Source organism: Ambystoma mexicanum, chromosome 10 (genome assembly GCF_040938575.1).
Source record: "Ambystoma mexicanum isolate Mex_15411 chromosome 10, UKY_AmexF1_1, whole genome shotgun sequence".
NCBI lineage: Eukaryota > Metazoa > Chordata > Amphibia > Caudata > Ambystomatidae > Ambystoma > Ambystoma mexicanum.
The window spans coordinates 781,767,169-781,784,265 of record NC_090932.1 but is presented as its reverse complement, the minus strand read 5'-3'; the positions used below and the strand labels follow the sequence as shown (position 1 = coordinate 781,784,265).

The window sequence follows — 17,097 nt, the reverse complement described above, 5'->3', positions numbered from 1 at the left end:
TCATGCTTTAGTACTTGTAGTACTTGGTGGAATTCAATGGTGTCACTGCTTGTATGATCCCAAAAAGAATGTATGGGGGACAAGAACTCCTGAGCGATTCCAGCAGGGGGCAGTTGGAAGAAGCAATGTCCAAGGAGAGAGCTGCAAGGTCTGAATAAAGCACTCGCCTGCTCCCTTACGCCTGCCTCATCACTTCAACTGGAGACAAGTGGGCAGATACTGCGCTCCAACAGGCGCCTCTGTGACAGGGTCAGTAATCTGACCTTGTAAAGAGGAGATGGAAAACCCTCTCAGCCTGGAGTCGGAGGCCTAGCAGTGAGGCATGCAAAGCCAGTACTACCCGAGAGTGGGGCAGTGGTAGCTGGGAGGGCCCCTAACTCCTGTCCCTTCCCCCTGTGCCCATTTGTTTATGAGCAGGACCCATTTGCATCACCCCATGCTTAAAACACCAAATGCTGGCCGAGGTTTTTCTTTGCTTTTGAGAAATGCCGCCGACACGGAAGAAGAGTACCTGCACGTGAGAGGATTATCAGTGCCCCACAAAAAAGGCATTGTTACAACCTAACGGAGAAGGAAAGTCACCAGAGAGAGAAGCAGAGGCCCAGCCCACTATCTCAGAGTCCTGCATAAGAGGTATGACAACACTGCCGAAGCAAACCATTGATCTAGGAGTCAGAGCTACTTCACTGCTATCGCAAAGCCGCGGACTGCACACCATCTTTGGCCCAACCTGGAAGGACCTAACAGAAAAACCCACCACAAGAAAAGAGGACTTACCTTAGGGGTGGCCCAGCCTGTTTCAAGGCACGACGAGGCAAGGGAGGGGGAACAGGGGAAGACAGACAACGATCTTACTAGGCCCAGTGTCATTCAGATCGTGCAAGTGCATGGGAAGGGGAAAGGGAAAAGTGTGAGGGGAAAGTGGGGGGAGTGCAGTACATGGGATAGTAGAATAAATAACATAGTAAACGGCCAGAGGTGGCAAGTGCAAGGTAAGTGCATACGCAAGTGCTGGTAGGGGGACTGTAGGGATACAGAAAACAGTCCCCCAGTGCAAGGGTTGCCGAGGAGGCAGTACAGGTGCGCAACTGGCGGTGCCTGGTCCCGAGATCAGAAGGGTGGCCAGGTAACCAGTGCAGTATCAGCCAGGAATTCAGCAGGGGAGAGGGGGAGAGAAAGCAGAAGAAAAGAGGAAGGTTTTCAGGTGCTTCCGGAACCGGAGATGGTTCTCCTCAAGTTTAAGGGAGGCAAGAAGGCTGTTCCAGAGGGAGACCCCTGCCGAAGAAAGAGATCTACCACCAACTCGTTGCTTGGAGAAGCGACTGACCCTGAGGGAGTTGGAGGCGGATGAGCGAAGAGCTCGAGAAGGAAGATATTTAGGAAGAGACAGTTGAAGGCATTGCAGCCCCAGGCCCCAGAAAGCCTTGTGGACAATGCAGAGGGTTTTGAATGTAATCCTCGCAGCCACCGGGAGCCAGTGCAGAGATTTCAGTCCTGGAGAGATTCGATCCTGGGGCTTGAGGCCAAGGACAAGACTTGCAGTCCTGTTCTGGATAAGTTGCAGCGGGCGGAGAGTAGAGGTAGGCAGTTTTAGGTAGAGGCTGTTACAGTAGTCCAGCCTGGAGAGAACCAGGGCTCTGGAGACAGTGAGCTTCTGGGGGAAGGAGAGGAAAGGAAGAATACCTCTGAGGAGGTGCAGCTGGTAGTGTGACATGTTAGAGACATCAGAGATGTGAGGAGAGAAGGAGAGTGTGGAGGCGAAGGTGACCCCAAGGTTTTTAGCCTTGAAGGTGGGAGCGGGAAGAGGGCCAAGAGAGGCCGGCCAGAGAGCTTCAGGGAAGGAGGGAGTGGGTGTGCTGATGAGTAGAATCTAAATCTTACTGACATTAAGGCAGAGGTAATTGGCTGCCCACCACTCCTAGATAGCAGACAGAGATGAGAGAGGGAGAGGAGGAGGCCGAGGGTAGCCTGAAAATGAGCTGGGTATCATCCACATAGCACTGAAAATTGGGACAGAGAGCGGCGATGCAGTGGGCAAGGAGTGCCAAGGTATTGGTTGAACAGCCAGGGAGAGAGGTTAGATCCCTGGGGGACACCACAGGTACAGAAAAAGATATCGGAGAGGAAGGACCCAAGTTGGACCTGGGAGGGTCAGTCAGAAAGGAAAGAAGTCAGCCACGCCAGAGCCTGACCAGTGATAACCAGGTTATCACGGAGACGGTTGAGCAGGATGGCATGGTTGACAGTGTCAAAGGCAGAAGAGAGATCAAGTAAGATGAGGACGCACAGGGTGTTAGATTCAAAGTTGGAGAGCAGGTCTTCACGGATGTTCAGGAGAGCAGTTTCCGTGCTTCTGGCCGCTCTGTAGCCAGACTGATGGTCATGAAGACAACCAACAGATTGGGTATGGAGATTAAGCTGGGAGATGGCCAGTTTCTCCAGGAGCTTTCCCGGGAAGGGAGTGATGGAGATTGGGCGATAGTTAGCTGGGCAGGAGGGGTCGGCAAAGGGTTTCTTAAGAAGAGGGTGCACAAGAGTGTGCTTCAGGGGGGATCGGAACACTCTGGTGGTGAAGGAGTGATTGCAGAAATCAGCCAGGGAAAGAGCCAGAGAGTCCATGTGGTCCTTGATAGTTTTGGAAGAACAGGGGTGAACCTGTTTCGACAAGACTTTCATAGATCGGACTTGTCTAGAAACCTCGTCTGCTGAGAACAGGGGAAAGGCCGAGAAGGAGGGGGGGTGGCTGCAGAAGGGGCAGAGGAAGAGCAGGGAATAGAAGGTGGGAGGTGATAGGGGGAGAGTGAGGACAGGATGTCCTGAGTTTTAGAAATTAAATGGGATGCCAGTGCCGTGCAGAGGTAGGTACATATGACATGACAGAGGTAGACCCATAACCAACATAGTCCAGGGTTGCTGTCTTTAAATGCATGTACTGTCACAAAAATCCAGTTACTCCCATTTTATGTTAATTACAGCATCACATGTCAAGTATAGTCACCATATGCTAAATACAGATCCACATTCTAAGTGCTGCTACAATATGCTGTAACCTCCTGGCATCATATGCCTACGTCTTGCATGCCAGGTAGAGTTAAATGTGCAAGTTAACGCCTAATAAATCCAGGACAGGTGGGGGCATCATATGCCAGATGCAGCTTCAGGTGTTTCAGAAATGCCATGCAATGACAGTTAATTACTCATAGAGTAAAAATCACTATGTGTTATGTGCCACCTCACAAGTCCAGTTGATGAAATTACATGTCAAGCAGAACCTAAAAGTCTCCAGTAATGCCAACCAATTCCTCAGATGCAAGGAATAATTTACACAGGTAATGTAGTCTCACATGTGCAGGAGCTGCCTCAAGCATCCCAGAAATGCTCTCCAATGTCCCATACGCACGATATAGTCATCATATGTAATGCACAGGCACACATGTCAATTAGCTGGAATCATATTCCAAGTGTAGCCTCAAATGTCAAAGTTGTGCAGTCCAAGATATTTTATTGCTTCATGTGCCCCATTGCTACCTTCAAATGTCTTAGATAGCCTCAAATGGCGACAATTATGTGATCCAATGACTCAGCATTCAAGTCATAGGGCCTCATTACGAGTATGGCCGTGTAGAAACAAGGGTGCCGGTAAGCTTACCAGCACCCTTGTTTCCGGACCGCCACACTACAAGTCTGCCAGTGCTTCCGCGTTCCCAGCCATATGGAGTCCTATGGGACACCACAGGAATGGGGATTTACCAAATCTGGCGCCTGACTTCCCGCGCTGCCGAGACTTGTAATGTTGCAGTGGCACAGGGAAGTCATGCGCCAGAAACAGTTTTTCGAGGTTGGCGGCAATCCGCCTCTGGCACTGGCGGGTTACCGCCGACCTCGTAATGAGGGCCATAGTCACCATATCTCACATGCATATGCAGATACTACTATCACATGCCATGTGCAACTTCAAATGCCCTGGTAATGCCATACAGTGCCTCATCTACATGTCAATCACCATATGGATGTGTAGCCTCACATGTCAAGCTCAACCACAAATGGTTTAGTATTGCCATCCCATGCCAGTTAATGCCTCATGTGTCCAGTTGCTGCCATCATAAGTCAAGCTGAGCCTCATGTGTCCAAGCAACGTCAATCAAGCCTGATAATGGCCCAAATGTCCAGTTGCTGCCATCATATTCCAAGCATAGCCTCAAATGCCCCAGAAGGAAGTATGGCACCTGGGTCGCGATCTCAAGTGGATGCAATATGATACACTGAGCGTTGATTTGTTGTGGAGAAACATTATACTATTTTATTGCTTAATTCTATTAAAGGTTTGATGGGAGTTGGAGGGGTGTATATGCAGCAAAGGTAAATGAGAAGCTTAAAGTTTGCTTTTGGGGTGTTGGTGGAAGATGAAAGGTAGTCTGCAAATGTATGTTTTTGGCTTCGTTGACTTGACTTTTATAGTGGGCAAGTTTATTTTTAGGAAAAGATACAAGCGTTCTGTGCTCTATTCTTTATTTCTATCTAGCTAAGTTCAAAATGATAGAAACTATTTCTTTCAAAAGAATGGTGGTATGTGTATATTTACATTTATTATCTAGTTTGTTTCCCTTTTCACAAAGTCTTGCTCCATATCAATAATAGATTCTATATTTCGCATTTAGAAATTGAATTTAATCCATAATACAAATTCCTGTTATGATTTAACAGAAAGTTATAATTCATGTCATTGTAGTGCAATATATCTTGAAAAACAAATAGTATTGATCAATGGCGGACAAATAGCCTGCACAGCTGAATCCCAATTAGAAGCCACCAATGACTGTAATTGGCATGACCTTCCGATACAACTCATCTTAAGAGACCTATTATAGTGATAAATAGGCAATACTTGGCCTACATAGCCATAATAGTGATGAATAGTCAATACATCGCCAAAATGGGTTCCGACCATCAAGGACTTTTTCAAAGCTGTAAAACTGATGTCTGTGCATGAATTACTAACTATGCAAAATACATTAATGTATGAAAAATCCAATACTTGTTCAAACAGTAGCCCCTATGGAAAGAGAAAGAAAAGGGGTGTGAGAATAAAAAAGAAAACAATTGGTAATTAATATCTTAAGGCGGATTGCCTTATTCTATAATTCCATTGATATTAATACTTTGCAAGTTATTGATGATACTTATATTATTGTGCTAACTGTGAGGGTTCAGTAGTGAGAGTTCAACACACAGGTGTCATTTTTCTTGCTATAGACTTTTATTCAAATGTAAAGTGGGGTTGTTGAAAGGCCTCATTAGCCGTAATGCTAAGAGGAGTTTCTCTGCCTCAACACAAATCTCAAATGGGTGCGTCAGGATGTCAAAGTAAAGATTAGTCCACTGTTGTGTCAAGCCCCTTACTTTAACCCTCACACTAACAACTAAACATAAAGTGCAAAGGGGTTATCTTCTCAGAAACGACTTTATGGTTCTTGTCAAAGTTCCAAACACAAAGTTCCAAAGGGTGCAAAAACAAAGTTCCACAGGGGTCAAAAGAATGTCTCCCTTCACTTGACTTCTCACAGGGATCACAAGTTCCAGGGGGAATGGCTTCTTTCCTTTGGTTCCCTTTTCACTTCCTTGAAGAGCTTTGAAAATGTGTCCTCTTTTGTTAGCTTTGCCACCATGTTCACAATCCCAGCGGCTGTGTCCCTTCCCCAGGTTTCTTTTCCCTTTTGCACAGCCAACAGGGTCCACTCTTCTCCCCGGTTCTGTGACTAGGAAGAGGAGTAACAACTGTTCTTCTTATGTGGGTGCGAGTCCCAGACTCGCCTGGTTTCAACAGTTATTCTTCTAGGTAGACTTGGTGTACTCTCCTGCCAAGTACTGCCTGTTGTAACAACTGTCTTTCTTAGTAACAACTGTCTTTCTTAAGTGGGTGTGAGTCCCACACTGGCCTGGTTTCAACAGTTCTCCTTCAAGGTATACTTGGTGTACTCTCCTGCCAAGTATTACCTAATGCACAGCCAAACTTTTCAACTTCCTCCCAGGTACTGTGAATATGAAGATGAGCATTTCTCTTATGGTTGCGAGTCCCAGACTCACCTATCTACAGCACTTCTTTTCCTTGGTACTGTGAAAAACCCAGGGGCTTTTCCCTCTCAACCCCCTTGGTATCCTCTTCTGGGGTGGCTAGAGAAGGGCCATTGCTTTTGGGTTCAGACTCTGGGAATGGACCAGAGAAGGAGGAGTCCCAAGGTGAGACACGGTGTACCCCTTTTCTCAAAACCTCCCTACACGACATTTCCTCCACCGTCATAAACCATATGAATCCTATACTGTTGCCCCATCCCCAATTCCAACAGGTACCAAGACAAAAGGGAGGCGTAGGGGAAATGTGAAAAGGAAATTATTACACATATCACCCTGTGTCCTACAGAAACAAGATTATCCCCCATTTTCTGAAATTTTACCTGATTTACACATAATCACCAGGGAACAACTCCCATAATTCCTCCCCACTGCTCTTTCCCAAAACCACTGAGACGAAGAAGAGGCAAGTTAGAGCCATGAGGATTACCCATAGGAAACAATGTACCATGGATTCCTATGGGCAGTCTCCATTTTGTCCCGTTAACAAAGTCACGCAGAGTCAGGCAGGCCTGGACAACCACTCACACCAGACGCCTGTTAATTCTCCCAGTAAGTATAAAAGGTGGAGCACACAAGCACACTTCGAGCAAGCTGGGGATGCTGGATGGTGCACAGAGCCAAAAAGAGAGAACACTAGTTGGAGGGTACCTGGAGAGCCTGGAAGGACCGCAAAGACACAGAACCTGTGAGTAGAGGGGATGTTGAGTGTGGCGAGGGAGCTGTGCCTCCAGGGAACCAAACAAGAGGCATCTGGGGTTACCTGGCAGTGCCCAAGCTAGAGCTCCTCCCCCAGGTAAGATACTGAAGCCGAGGCCTCTGAGGGGGCAGGTGGTGAAACCCTGATCTCAGAAAAATTCCCTTGAGAAACCCTGCAGCTCCCAACACTGCCAGAATGCTGTTTGAGAGGAGCTGGCGAAGTGATAGCGAAATCAAAACACTGCATTGTGGGACTTGAAGTCCAGTGACATTTCTTTGTTCTGGTAATAGCAGAGCAAGGCTTGCGACCAGAGAAAGCGTTTCTTCCATGGCTGGAGCAAACCAAACAACACGAAGGAAAAGGCCACATGGCTGCCCGAGAAAGCTGGAAGACGAAGGAAGGCCAGTTCTCTGTGATTATGCCGAAAGAGTTCAAAGGAGGGATCCGTGCAAAAGAGAAATAAGCTGCTACAAGAAGTGCAAGATCGCCCCATTCTCCTCCCAAATAATGGCTGAGTTGGGGAGAAAAGGAAGGCTGGTGATGGAGCCTTGAAAATTGTACGTGAGGCGCAAATCCGAAGCTGTAAAGACGTCAACGGTTAGTTTGTGAACTATGGAAAAGTCTGGCTGATGTCGGAATGAGTGAAATTGCTACCACGAACGAAACAGTTGCATTACTTAAGGTAGCGTGTACGCCGACAAGTGGGGAGTGGGTTTGAAGTTCATCACGCATGCTACAAAGTAACAGAGTGGTCCTACGATAGGAAGCTGTACAATCGAAAGACTGTAAAATCCTTTTGAAGCGGATATCAAAGGGACACAAAGTAAGAAAGTAACAGTCTTAAATAAAATCTTATTAAGAACATTACGAGGAAAGCAGAGTAAATCAAACTGAAACTACAAATGCCAGAAGCAAAATAACTACAAATACCAAGAGACATTGGTAAAGGACGGAGAATAGTGCTAAAAGAGTGAAATACCGAATCTACCATTCACAGAATGCTTGATCGTGGCACGGGGAAGGCAGAGAAAGAGAAAGGGGGAGACTCAAGCTCGGCAGAGGGAAGTCTATTTGAACTGATCGGTGAACTGCTTTCCAAAGGAAGGTCGAAGTGGTCATGCAGAGGTCTGAGTACAATCCTTGCAGCCTCAAAAGTCTTCGACAAAAGTTCAAGTGAAGCAGCACATTTGGGAAGGGAACCCCACGAGGTAAAGAAAGTATAACTTGTAAATCAAATCATAAACTGTGGCAGACATGAGCCCGACTGAGGGCAGCCTATGTGAACTGGCAGACTTGGGCCTGACTGAGAGGAGACTGTGGGAATAAACAGAAAGCATTGCAGGATTGAACCCAACTGAGTGGAGCCTATGTGAACTGATGGTCAGAAAACTTTGCTGCACGCTTGATCACGGCCAAGGGAAGCGTGTAGGATTTTGTGTTTAAAGACATTGCAAGACATGAACTGTTCATTGATGCTATGGCCTACGTAGCTTGGAAGACTGATGGAAGTATTGAGCTGTCCCAGTAAGCCATAGTGTGTTGAACTTGATGAAACTGTGCCAGCCACCAGTCCTTATGTACTCTCAAAAACCCAGTGATCTTAAACGTGGGAAGGGAACTATTATTTAAGCCATCCTGATGTTTCTTTTGCACATACATTTCTTTCTTTATTTTACCATACACATTTGTTGTATAAGAAGGAGCACTAGGTTAGATTTATTTAGTATAGGCCATTTTATTTTGACCAAGACTGACAGGGAATGGCTTTTCTTTGGTTTCATGGTCGAGATTACTCCCATTTTAGGTTTAGGGCCAGTTAGGAATTACTCCAACCCCAACCAACATTCAATAAAGGTACCCATTGTCTTGCATTTTGTACTGTTGATACCATGCCGTCCTGACAGTAGGCTTGGTGTACTCTGCTGCCATGCACTACCATATATAACCATAGACGTTAATGTTTCTTCAATGTTAATATCCCAGACCATCTACTCAGGGTATTTCTTCCCCTTCTCCGATTGCCACAAAGTCATCTTGCTCTCAGCGTCCCAGGCCCTAGGTTTGCGGTATTTCTTCCCCTTTTCCACTTGCCTCCACTTTCTTGGGATTCCAGTGTCTCCCTGCCCTGCATTCTCAGTCCGTGAAGGTGTCTGCCTTCTCCCAGCTTCCTTAGTTGGCTGTGGGACTTGTAGTGCTTGGGAAGGATTTGTTTGGTCTGCAGTGGCTTTGCAACACCAACCGCTCTTCAGGAAGCCATGCCACTTCCAAAGCCTCAGGGCCACCTATCGCCTGTGTCCGCCAGCTTGCCATCCCTTCCTGCAACTCAGGACCAGCTCCGGAGCTCTCGGCTTCTTCCTGGGCATCCCGGCTTTCTCCCCGTGCACAGCAGACACAGTGCCTTTCCTCGTGGCTCCTTCAAGGAGGACTGTTCCTCGTCAGAAGTACTTTTTACCTTTTTATTCAATGGCCGGGTTGGGATAGATTGAATAGGCTAGTCTGCTCACTGCGTTTCTGCTGGGTGCTCTTCCGTACTCTGCGCATTTCTTCGTCTCATTACATATTTCTTGGATGTCATGACTGATCTTTTTTGTCTCAGTATTATAAAGGGGAGGGCAAACATCTACTTTTCAGGTGTATATAGAAGTATGGGGAATTCCAGAACCCTGGAGAGGGTGAGAGGATGAGGAAGCTTGGACAGTGTCAGACATGTATTGCATCTCTCCTAGGGTGTCATCCCTCATTCCATGGGGGTTTTCCCTCCTCCCTATGATCCTCCTGTGGTGCACCAACCACAGGGGGATTATTTGACTGTGGCTGCACAGCCCTGGCCAGAAGAGAAGGGTTCTCCCCCATGCGAGAAGGGACAACATGCCAGGGTTTGTCTAATTGCATGCCTCATTATTTGTAAATATCCTCGTTTTGTTCTGTTCACTGTATATATGTTATTTATTTTATTTATTTATTTTGCCATTTGTAAAGCGCACCAAACCCGGAGGCAACTGGGCACTGGCAACAGTGAGAGCAAGGTACAAACATTAATAGTACAAATAATAGATAACGCATGATAGGATTACAGGCTCAGTGGAGCATGGTAGCTTCACAAAGTTAGAATTCTTGCTTGAAAAGCCATGTTTTAAGGCCTTTAAGGAAGGACCAGAAGGAAGATTCAGATATATGTGAGGCTCCTCTGAAGGCTTGCATCCTAAAAAGCGAGTATTGATCTACATCAGTGTCCAATGCCACTTAAATCTAATATGATATTAATATTAATGAAATCTTGGTACTCACCAATATATTGGTATCAATAATACATCAAACTCGTGGTTGATTATATGCATGGTTTCTCATTTAGTTGGTCTATTAGAATAAAATGATAAATATATGGGATATTTACTAAATTAAAATATTTCCTTGAGTCACATTGGGATTATATCAATAGTAATATAGTCAGAAAAATATAGGTAACCAGAGCTTATTTCATCTCATGCTGGTAAAGATCCCTATGTTCCTCACACTGACCTGTTTGGTGTGCCACATGCAACATTGATGTATATTCTAACGTCATTGCGCGTGATGTCATAACATATAATGACATTTCCGTTTTATGTCATGGCATTGCATAGACGTGTGGTGTCATTGTTTACAAGTCAACATATTTGTCCTCAAAATATTACTTCGGCAATAATTGCTGAGCATGATTATACTTCTGTTCTGATAGGCCTTTCAGCTTGCTTGACATAACTTGCTGCGTCTTTTCTACCCTATATTCCTTATCGATAATATTAATCTAATGCAACATTTTCCATTTCGTAACGTACTTGAAGGAGATACTTAATGAGCATATTTCAGTAAGATATTAAGCATTTAGTATCAACGTAAATACTAAATTAACTTACTAATTACTGCTATTAATAGATTAGCATTATTCATGATCTTGTGAAACCATTTTATCATCTCTTAAACTCATTATATTAATTTTGAGGAATAACAGAGTTTAGATAAGTCACGTAAGGTAACATAAATTAATAAAATAAGTGTGCCTAATACATCAGAATGTGCATCACGTCTTATGATTTTTTTTTTATTAAGTATGGCGGCAACACTATATTTTGATGACGTTTGATGTGGCAGCCCCATCCACAGAGGCAGCCCTGTACATTGTCTGATGGAGATCAGGTAGGAACTGGCAATTGAAGCACTTTGCGAACAAATCAGCCATGTACATGGTCCAATGCAATGTGATTAGAGACATGCTAGTCTTCACTCTACAGAACAACATCTTTATATTTGGTAAGGAATTTTTTCTAATAATTTCAGGAATCACAAAGGGTGCCTGTTTTTCTGCCTCAATATTAAGCCTTTTTATGAGTTATTTTGAAACCACACATGCCTTATCTGTAGACACATTCAAAAAGTAAATCATGCAGTGAAACAGATATATAGATAGTGTAATGATATGAAATGGCAGCGTGGATAAGTTAAAAGTATTCACATTACATTTAAACAAAAAAATCAGTATTCGGTTAACAGAACCACATATCAGATACAATATTTCTTTCAATATTTATTTTTTAGCTCTACATATCTATATTAAAAATCATGAGGTGTGTCCTGGGACATATCGAAAATTACAGAGGTAAATTTAACTTTACATGGAGCTAGCTGTCATCATAAATGTAATATTGTAAAAATGACAGCTAAGATCTGCCATCTTCCAATTCAGAGCCTCTTTGGTGGGCAACAGATTCAAGCACAATCTGAGAACATTGTTTCTCAGACTGAAGCAAAGAATCACTGACCGGTTTCTATCTAGGGGTTACAACGAAAATGGTATCCAATGGGTCAAAACCATAGCACTTACCAAGACTAGGACAGATTTAATGGCACCAAAACACAAGAAAAGGAAGGATTTTACTCAAACAGTGAATTTTATAACAAAATTCAGTGTAGATAACAAATGTATATATCAGGTATTAACCAAGCATTGGCATATATTATCACTAGATGCGTATATTGTGAGATATAGATGATCAAAGATAAAGCAAGTATTGTAAAGGTAGGTGACCAGAACATACTTTATGTTGTGCTGGTAAAGATCCATATGTTCCTGTCACGGACATGTTTGGCATGCCACGTGCAACAAAACAGTGCTACTAAATTTAGAGAGAACGATATTTAGATTTTCGGAAAATGAAACATATAATACATGGCAACTTGCAATATCCGAATAAAAGCCTGGAAATAATGTTCTTATAACAGGCTAGTTGTGGCATCACTACTGACCTGTAATAATAACATGACATCACAATCTATCTGTAATCAGTTATTACGCTCCAGTTGTGATGACACAATGCCTGGTTCTTGGACCAGCAGAGAGCAGAACTCTACCACTTAATTAAAGCTTTGACAAGCTTTTCAAGTTCCTTGCTTGTAAAATTGTTTTCAGTGATACTTTACAGCCATTAATTCACAAGAAGCTATTTATGGTGGAATGTTTCATTTTGCACTGCTGGCGTTTACCACATGTGAGCAAGAATCTACATATAATTACTTATTTTAAAGCATTAAATGTTAGATCTTTTTCAATGTATTTAAGTAAACTGCTGAAACTATGTTTAGCAATACAGTAGAAGCTGCATATTAACTTTCCTAAATCCAAACAGATTCTACAATGGTTATATGGATCAACAAATGGGAGTTCTCTTACATTAGATTATGCATGAGTCGTGGTATTAAAAGGGAATACCACTGTGGCCATATATGGTAAAGGTTAAAATGCCCCTACCATATGTAAAAGGTATATTGAAAGTCACCTCGGAGTTCCGTGACCTTACAAGGGAACTTGGCTGTCTGCCTCGTTCCTCTCTTTGGTAACGGAACTCTTTGGTGGCTTGTAATATCCTTACAACGTACAGTCGAGGGCACTTTATCCCATTTATTAAGACTATGAAAAACAAATAATACTCTAAGGCATGAGGGTGGTGTAATAGGTCAAATATATAGAAAAACAGATCAATCTCTCTGAAGACGAGAACAATTCAAATGAATATGGCCTGGGACACACATGAAGATCCTCTAGAAGGCAATCGTCCTTAATGAAATCTTAAATTATGTTTTTTTTTCTAAGCACATCTATCAGCACTAATCATGTTCTTTCTGCTTGTCTCCATATGTTCTCTCAATACAATTGGTTAGCAAATTCAAAATTAATTATCAAATTGGCTAACTTAACTCCCCCTTATTTCTGAATCGTTCTGCAATGGAGTTCTCATGGTTAATATAACATATTTTTTTTAAAGTATGTCCTATAAAACAAAGATATTTTTACTGTGCATTTGGTTATAAATACAACAAACGTTTTGCACAGTTTATAATCAAAACAGTAACACAGTATAATTACATAGTGACAATCGACATAAATGATTGCTTATAAAATAAAAACTACAAGAATGTAAAACACAGCCAAATATAAGGTAGTATAGGAACGGATTTAAAGGTTTACACAATATATTACACTAGGTAATTAAAAAAACAAACTATAAAAGATGATAACACTTAATACATTGATTCCAGAATTGTAAATATTCTTCAGTATATATAATTATTCATTAAATTCATAAGAAATCACCCACAGGAATCCTCAAGACAGTGCTATTTGCCAAAGGCCTTCTCTCCACACATGATGTATGGCCGCTCTAATAAAAATTGACTATGCCCCATAAATAGAGCTCCAAAACTGATCAGTTTCAATTGAGCCATCGTTATTAATGAGGCAAATATAGCTCTTTAGATAGCAGATCTTCAACTGAGTGAGGAGATGACGTACAGTTTCTATAGCCAGATTACGTCGACAAGTCCTCTCGGTATGTGGTAAATTCATCCAACGACCTCTATGCACGCCGGTAGGTAGGATGTTAAAACGTGAATAAATAATGAAGGCGTATTTGTAAGGAGCATAATTTGATTAAATAAGAACGAGGAAGATTGTGTCAAAAAGCCTGGGTACTGTACACTGCATATCATTTCATTTTTGCAAGGGAATCAATGTTAGTGGTAATATCAAAATCACTAGTTTTATTTTTTTAACATAATTAACGCATTATGTGCCTGGGTCACGTCCTCAAGCTCAATATCAATGTGCTCTAGAAGATTTGACGCAGTAAGTCGTAATGGCACCAGAAAATGATTAACACATTCCCGGCAATATTGTCTAGCAAGGAAGCTAATTAGCGTTTTTGTAGAGAGCCGAGACGTATGGATAGTAAGGAAGAGGCTGCAGTGCTGAACAAGCTAGAGATAACAATAGAAGGAACTCCCAGCTCACACCAGAGGGCCTGAACTGGCACAGAGCAAGGTACACCCAAAATAGAACGCAGGAGCTTGCCCTTAAATGTTTCCACCCAAGTCATCATGTGTTCTGGTAGGACAAGTCCATAAAGGACCCCTGGTAATATGCTTTTGCAATAGATCTAAATGAGGCCCTCGATATTGTAACTACCTTTTGTTTTTATAGATAAAACGTATAATCTATACTCGAGAAATTACGTAGGTCACAAGGGTGTTAGTCCTCTAGCTAGTGAGAATTACAAGGAATTACTATTTAAAAGATTGTAAATGGCAAAAGAAATAGTGAATGATAGTTATTATTATTGTAACATGTTTAAAGCCATCAAGTTAAATAAATAGTCGTTCACTGACTGACTCTAAATGTACTACTACTTATAAAATGTATTATTGTACTCAGCACATGCACAGTTGTAATAAATAATTGATTATTCAAGTAGTTGTTCTTGTTCTTTTTTGTCTTCAGTGACCTTCAGAAAATGTGGCATTGCTCACAACAGAAGCACCTGCCGACAAGGACAATAATTTAAAATGCTTTCTCTCCACACTCTAGATTCTACAGCTGTTGCTGGCGGCAGGGGCCTTAGTGGATGCCTTTGACAAGTACCACCGCACACCTCTCCACAGAGCAACAGGTGGCGGGGCAACCGCTGAAGTGAAAATACTGCTGGACCATGGCGCGTCAGTGGACAGTAGGGATCTGCTATGCATGACACCACTGCATTATGCGGCCTACAAAGGCCACACTGAAACAGCATGCATTCTCCTCCAGCGTGGTGCCGACATCAATGCCAAAGAGTGGCTTGGGAAGACACCTATTCATCTTGCCGCTGAAAGAGGACATTCTCGAATCCTGCGATGCCTGAAGGAATCAGGAGCAGATCTATTTAGTAAGACAAAGTGGAATGAAAGTGCCACTGACCTAGCACTGCAGGGAAAACATGAAGAAGTGCTTAATATTGTAAGTGTGCATGGGATGAACCTCTGCTAAAAGCGTCTGCGCTCAACCCTTATATAAAGACACACTCGGATGTAAAAAGATAAATAAATAGAGAAAGATTAAAAAGGGAAATTCTTTAATTCTGTAATTTGGGATAGAAAACGTGTGTTTATTTGTTTCGCACTAAACCTGCAGACATCATATTTTAGAAGCTGGTTACCCATCGTTACCTACAGTGTGGCTTTATTTTTATTTGTTACACTTTTCTTATGTCATTATATGCTTTCCTCTACAGATAATCACAACTAACATCATATTAGACACCCAAGTGGGTCAATGGTGTACATTGAAACAGATATCAAAATGATCAATAAAATATACAACACTTTGTGTTAAGTGCGTCCTTTAACCAACGCTCTTTTTCCCCCCCTTGTGCATGACAGAGAAAATATACTTTGACGCTGGGATATCTTAAAGGGAAGCACACACTTTATTCTGCACACATGTGGATTTTGCTGCACAGCCCATCATTCAGTTTCTGACTAGTAAGTTTTTCTTCAAACCTCACTGATGTATAAAGGGGTGGACTGGGAACCAAAAGAGGCCCTGGAAATAATGTTCAAAGAGGTCCCAGCAGCCATGGTCCAATGCATAGTCACTTGATGTGATATGATATGATAGGTTATTTATAAAACGCTTAATACCCAGAGGTTTCTAAGCACGGACCCAGGGATCGAACCTGTGGTGCTCCGTGTCGTCTTGCTTCCAAGGTGAGCATGTTGCCCCTGAGCTATCCTCCCGAGACTTACATCGTTTTGGCCTTCACAGGGCATGTATGCATTTAGATTCCATCCAGGATTGCAAAGACAGGAGTACACTCATCTTCTTATTCATAACTTGCATCTGCTGTTGTCACACATATCTTCAGTCTCATCTAGATTAGTAATGTGCCAAAAATGTGGGAGCCTCACCACTGAGAACGAATACAGCCAAAGCGCCTGTACTTTGGGGTGATGACCACTCAAGAGAATCTACAATCACGGTTTAGCTCACTGTGCTTTCCACAGAAGAGAAAATCCCTTTGCGTATCAGTCTGATCCCACATCCATGGGCAGTCTAGCCCCAAAATGCTAGGCAATTGTCCACTGAACAAGAGCACAACCCCCGATCCCCATTTTAAAAGTATCATTTTGTTCATAGACAGCAACCAGTCGCTGTAATTTTATTTCTTCAGTAAGTTTATTCGGAAGCAAATTATCCATAAACCACAAATGCAAGATAAAATACATAAAACGGTACAAAATTCAATTCATCATTTGGAAATCAATGGCTCAGACATAAAAAGATTTCATATATAAAAAATTAAAAGGTGCATTGTGAATTCCGATTAGTATCCACCAGTTGAGATCTAGAGGGGTCACTAGATTTTCAATGTTCAATCAAATTTTGAGAAATAATTTTAGTTCTCCGATGCCAGGCCTTTCTCAAATAGTCCACCGAACCCCAAGCCACTGGCAGCGTGGCAGCTGAGAGCAAATAACATAAGGCAGGCCTTGCCTGGGTCATGCCAGCAGACCTAAGTAGTGGCAATAGTGTTTTCCATCTCAAGTTCGTGTAATTTGGGCAAAACAGCACAAAGTGTAAAAGGTCCTCCACAGGCCACTGACAAAAAGGGCAGGCTGTGGGCTGTACATTGCGAGACCAGCTTTTTGTTCGAGCCCCAAGCCAAAGAGAATCAAATCGGGCTTGTGTCAAGGCCCAACGGTCTGAGGGTTTATCACTATGGAGCAGATACGGCTGAATGGCGTCTACAGTTGTTAAAACAATGTGCCTTCTATTTGCAGGTATACTCAAAGCGGAGGACTCCCTGTTTAACACAAGAATGGTATTAAACAGTTGCTTATATTTCCTTAGAGCACATGGAGTCAGAAAGGTTGGGGGACAAATGAGGCTTGCACAGTTTAACTGACTAATGCATTTCGGG

General features: G+C 42.8%; 1 protein-coding gene across 1 annotated transcript in view; it reads left to right on the top strand.

Annotated features, from left to right (window-relative positions):
- Positions 1 to 15,503, top strand: part of LOC138491743 (ankyrin repeat domain-containing protein 65-like) — a 247,081-nt gene extending 231,578 nt beyond the window's left edge. Inside the window, exon 3 of the mRNA XM_069618438.1 lies at positions 14,727 to 15,503. Coding sequence (XP_069474539.1) covers positions 14,727 to 15,164 — 438 coding nt within the window. The 3' untranslated portion in view covers positions 15,165 to 15,503. The remainder of the gene's footprint in view (positions 1 to 14,726) is intronic.
- The last annotated feature ends 1,594 nt before the right edge of the window (positions 15,504 to 17,097 follow it).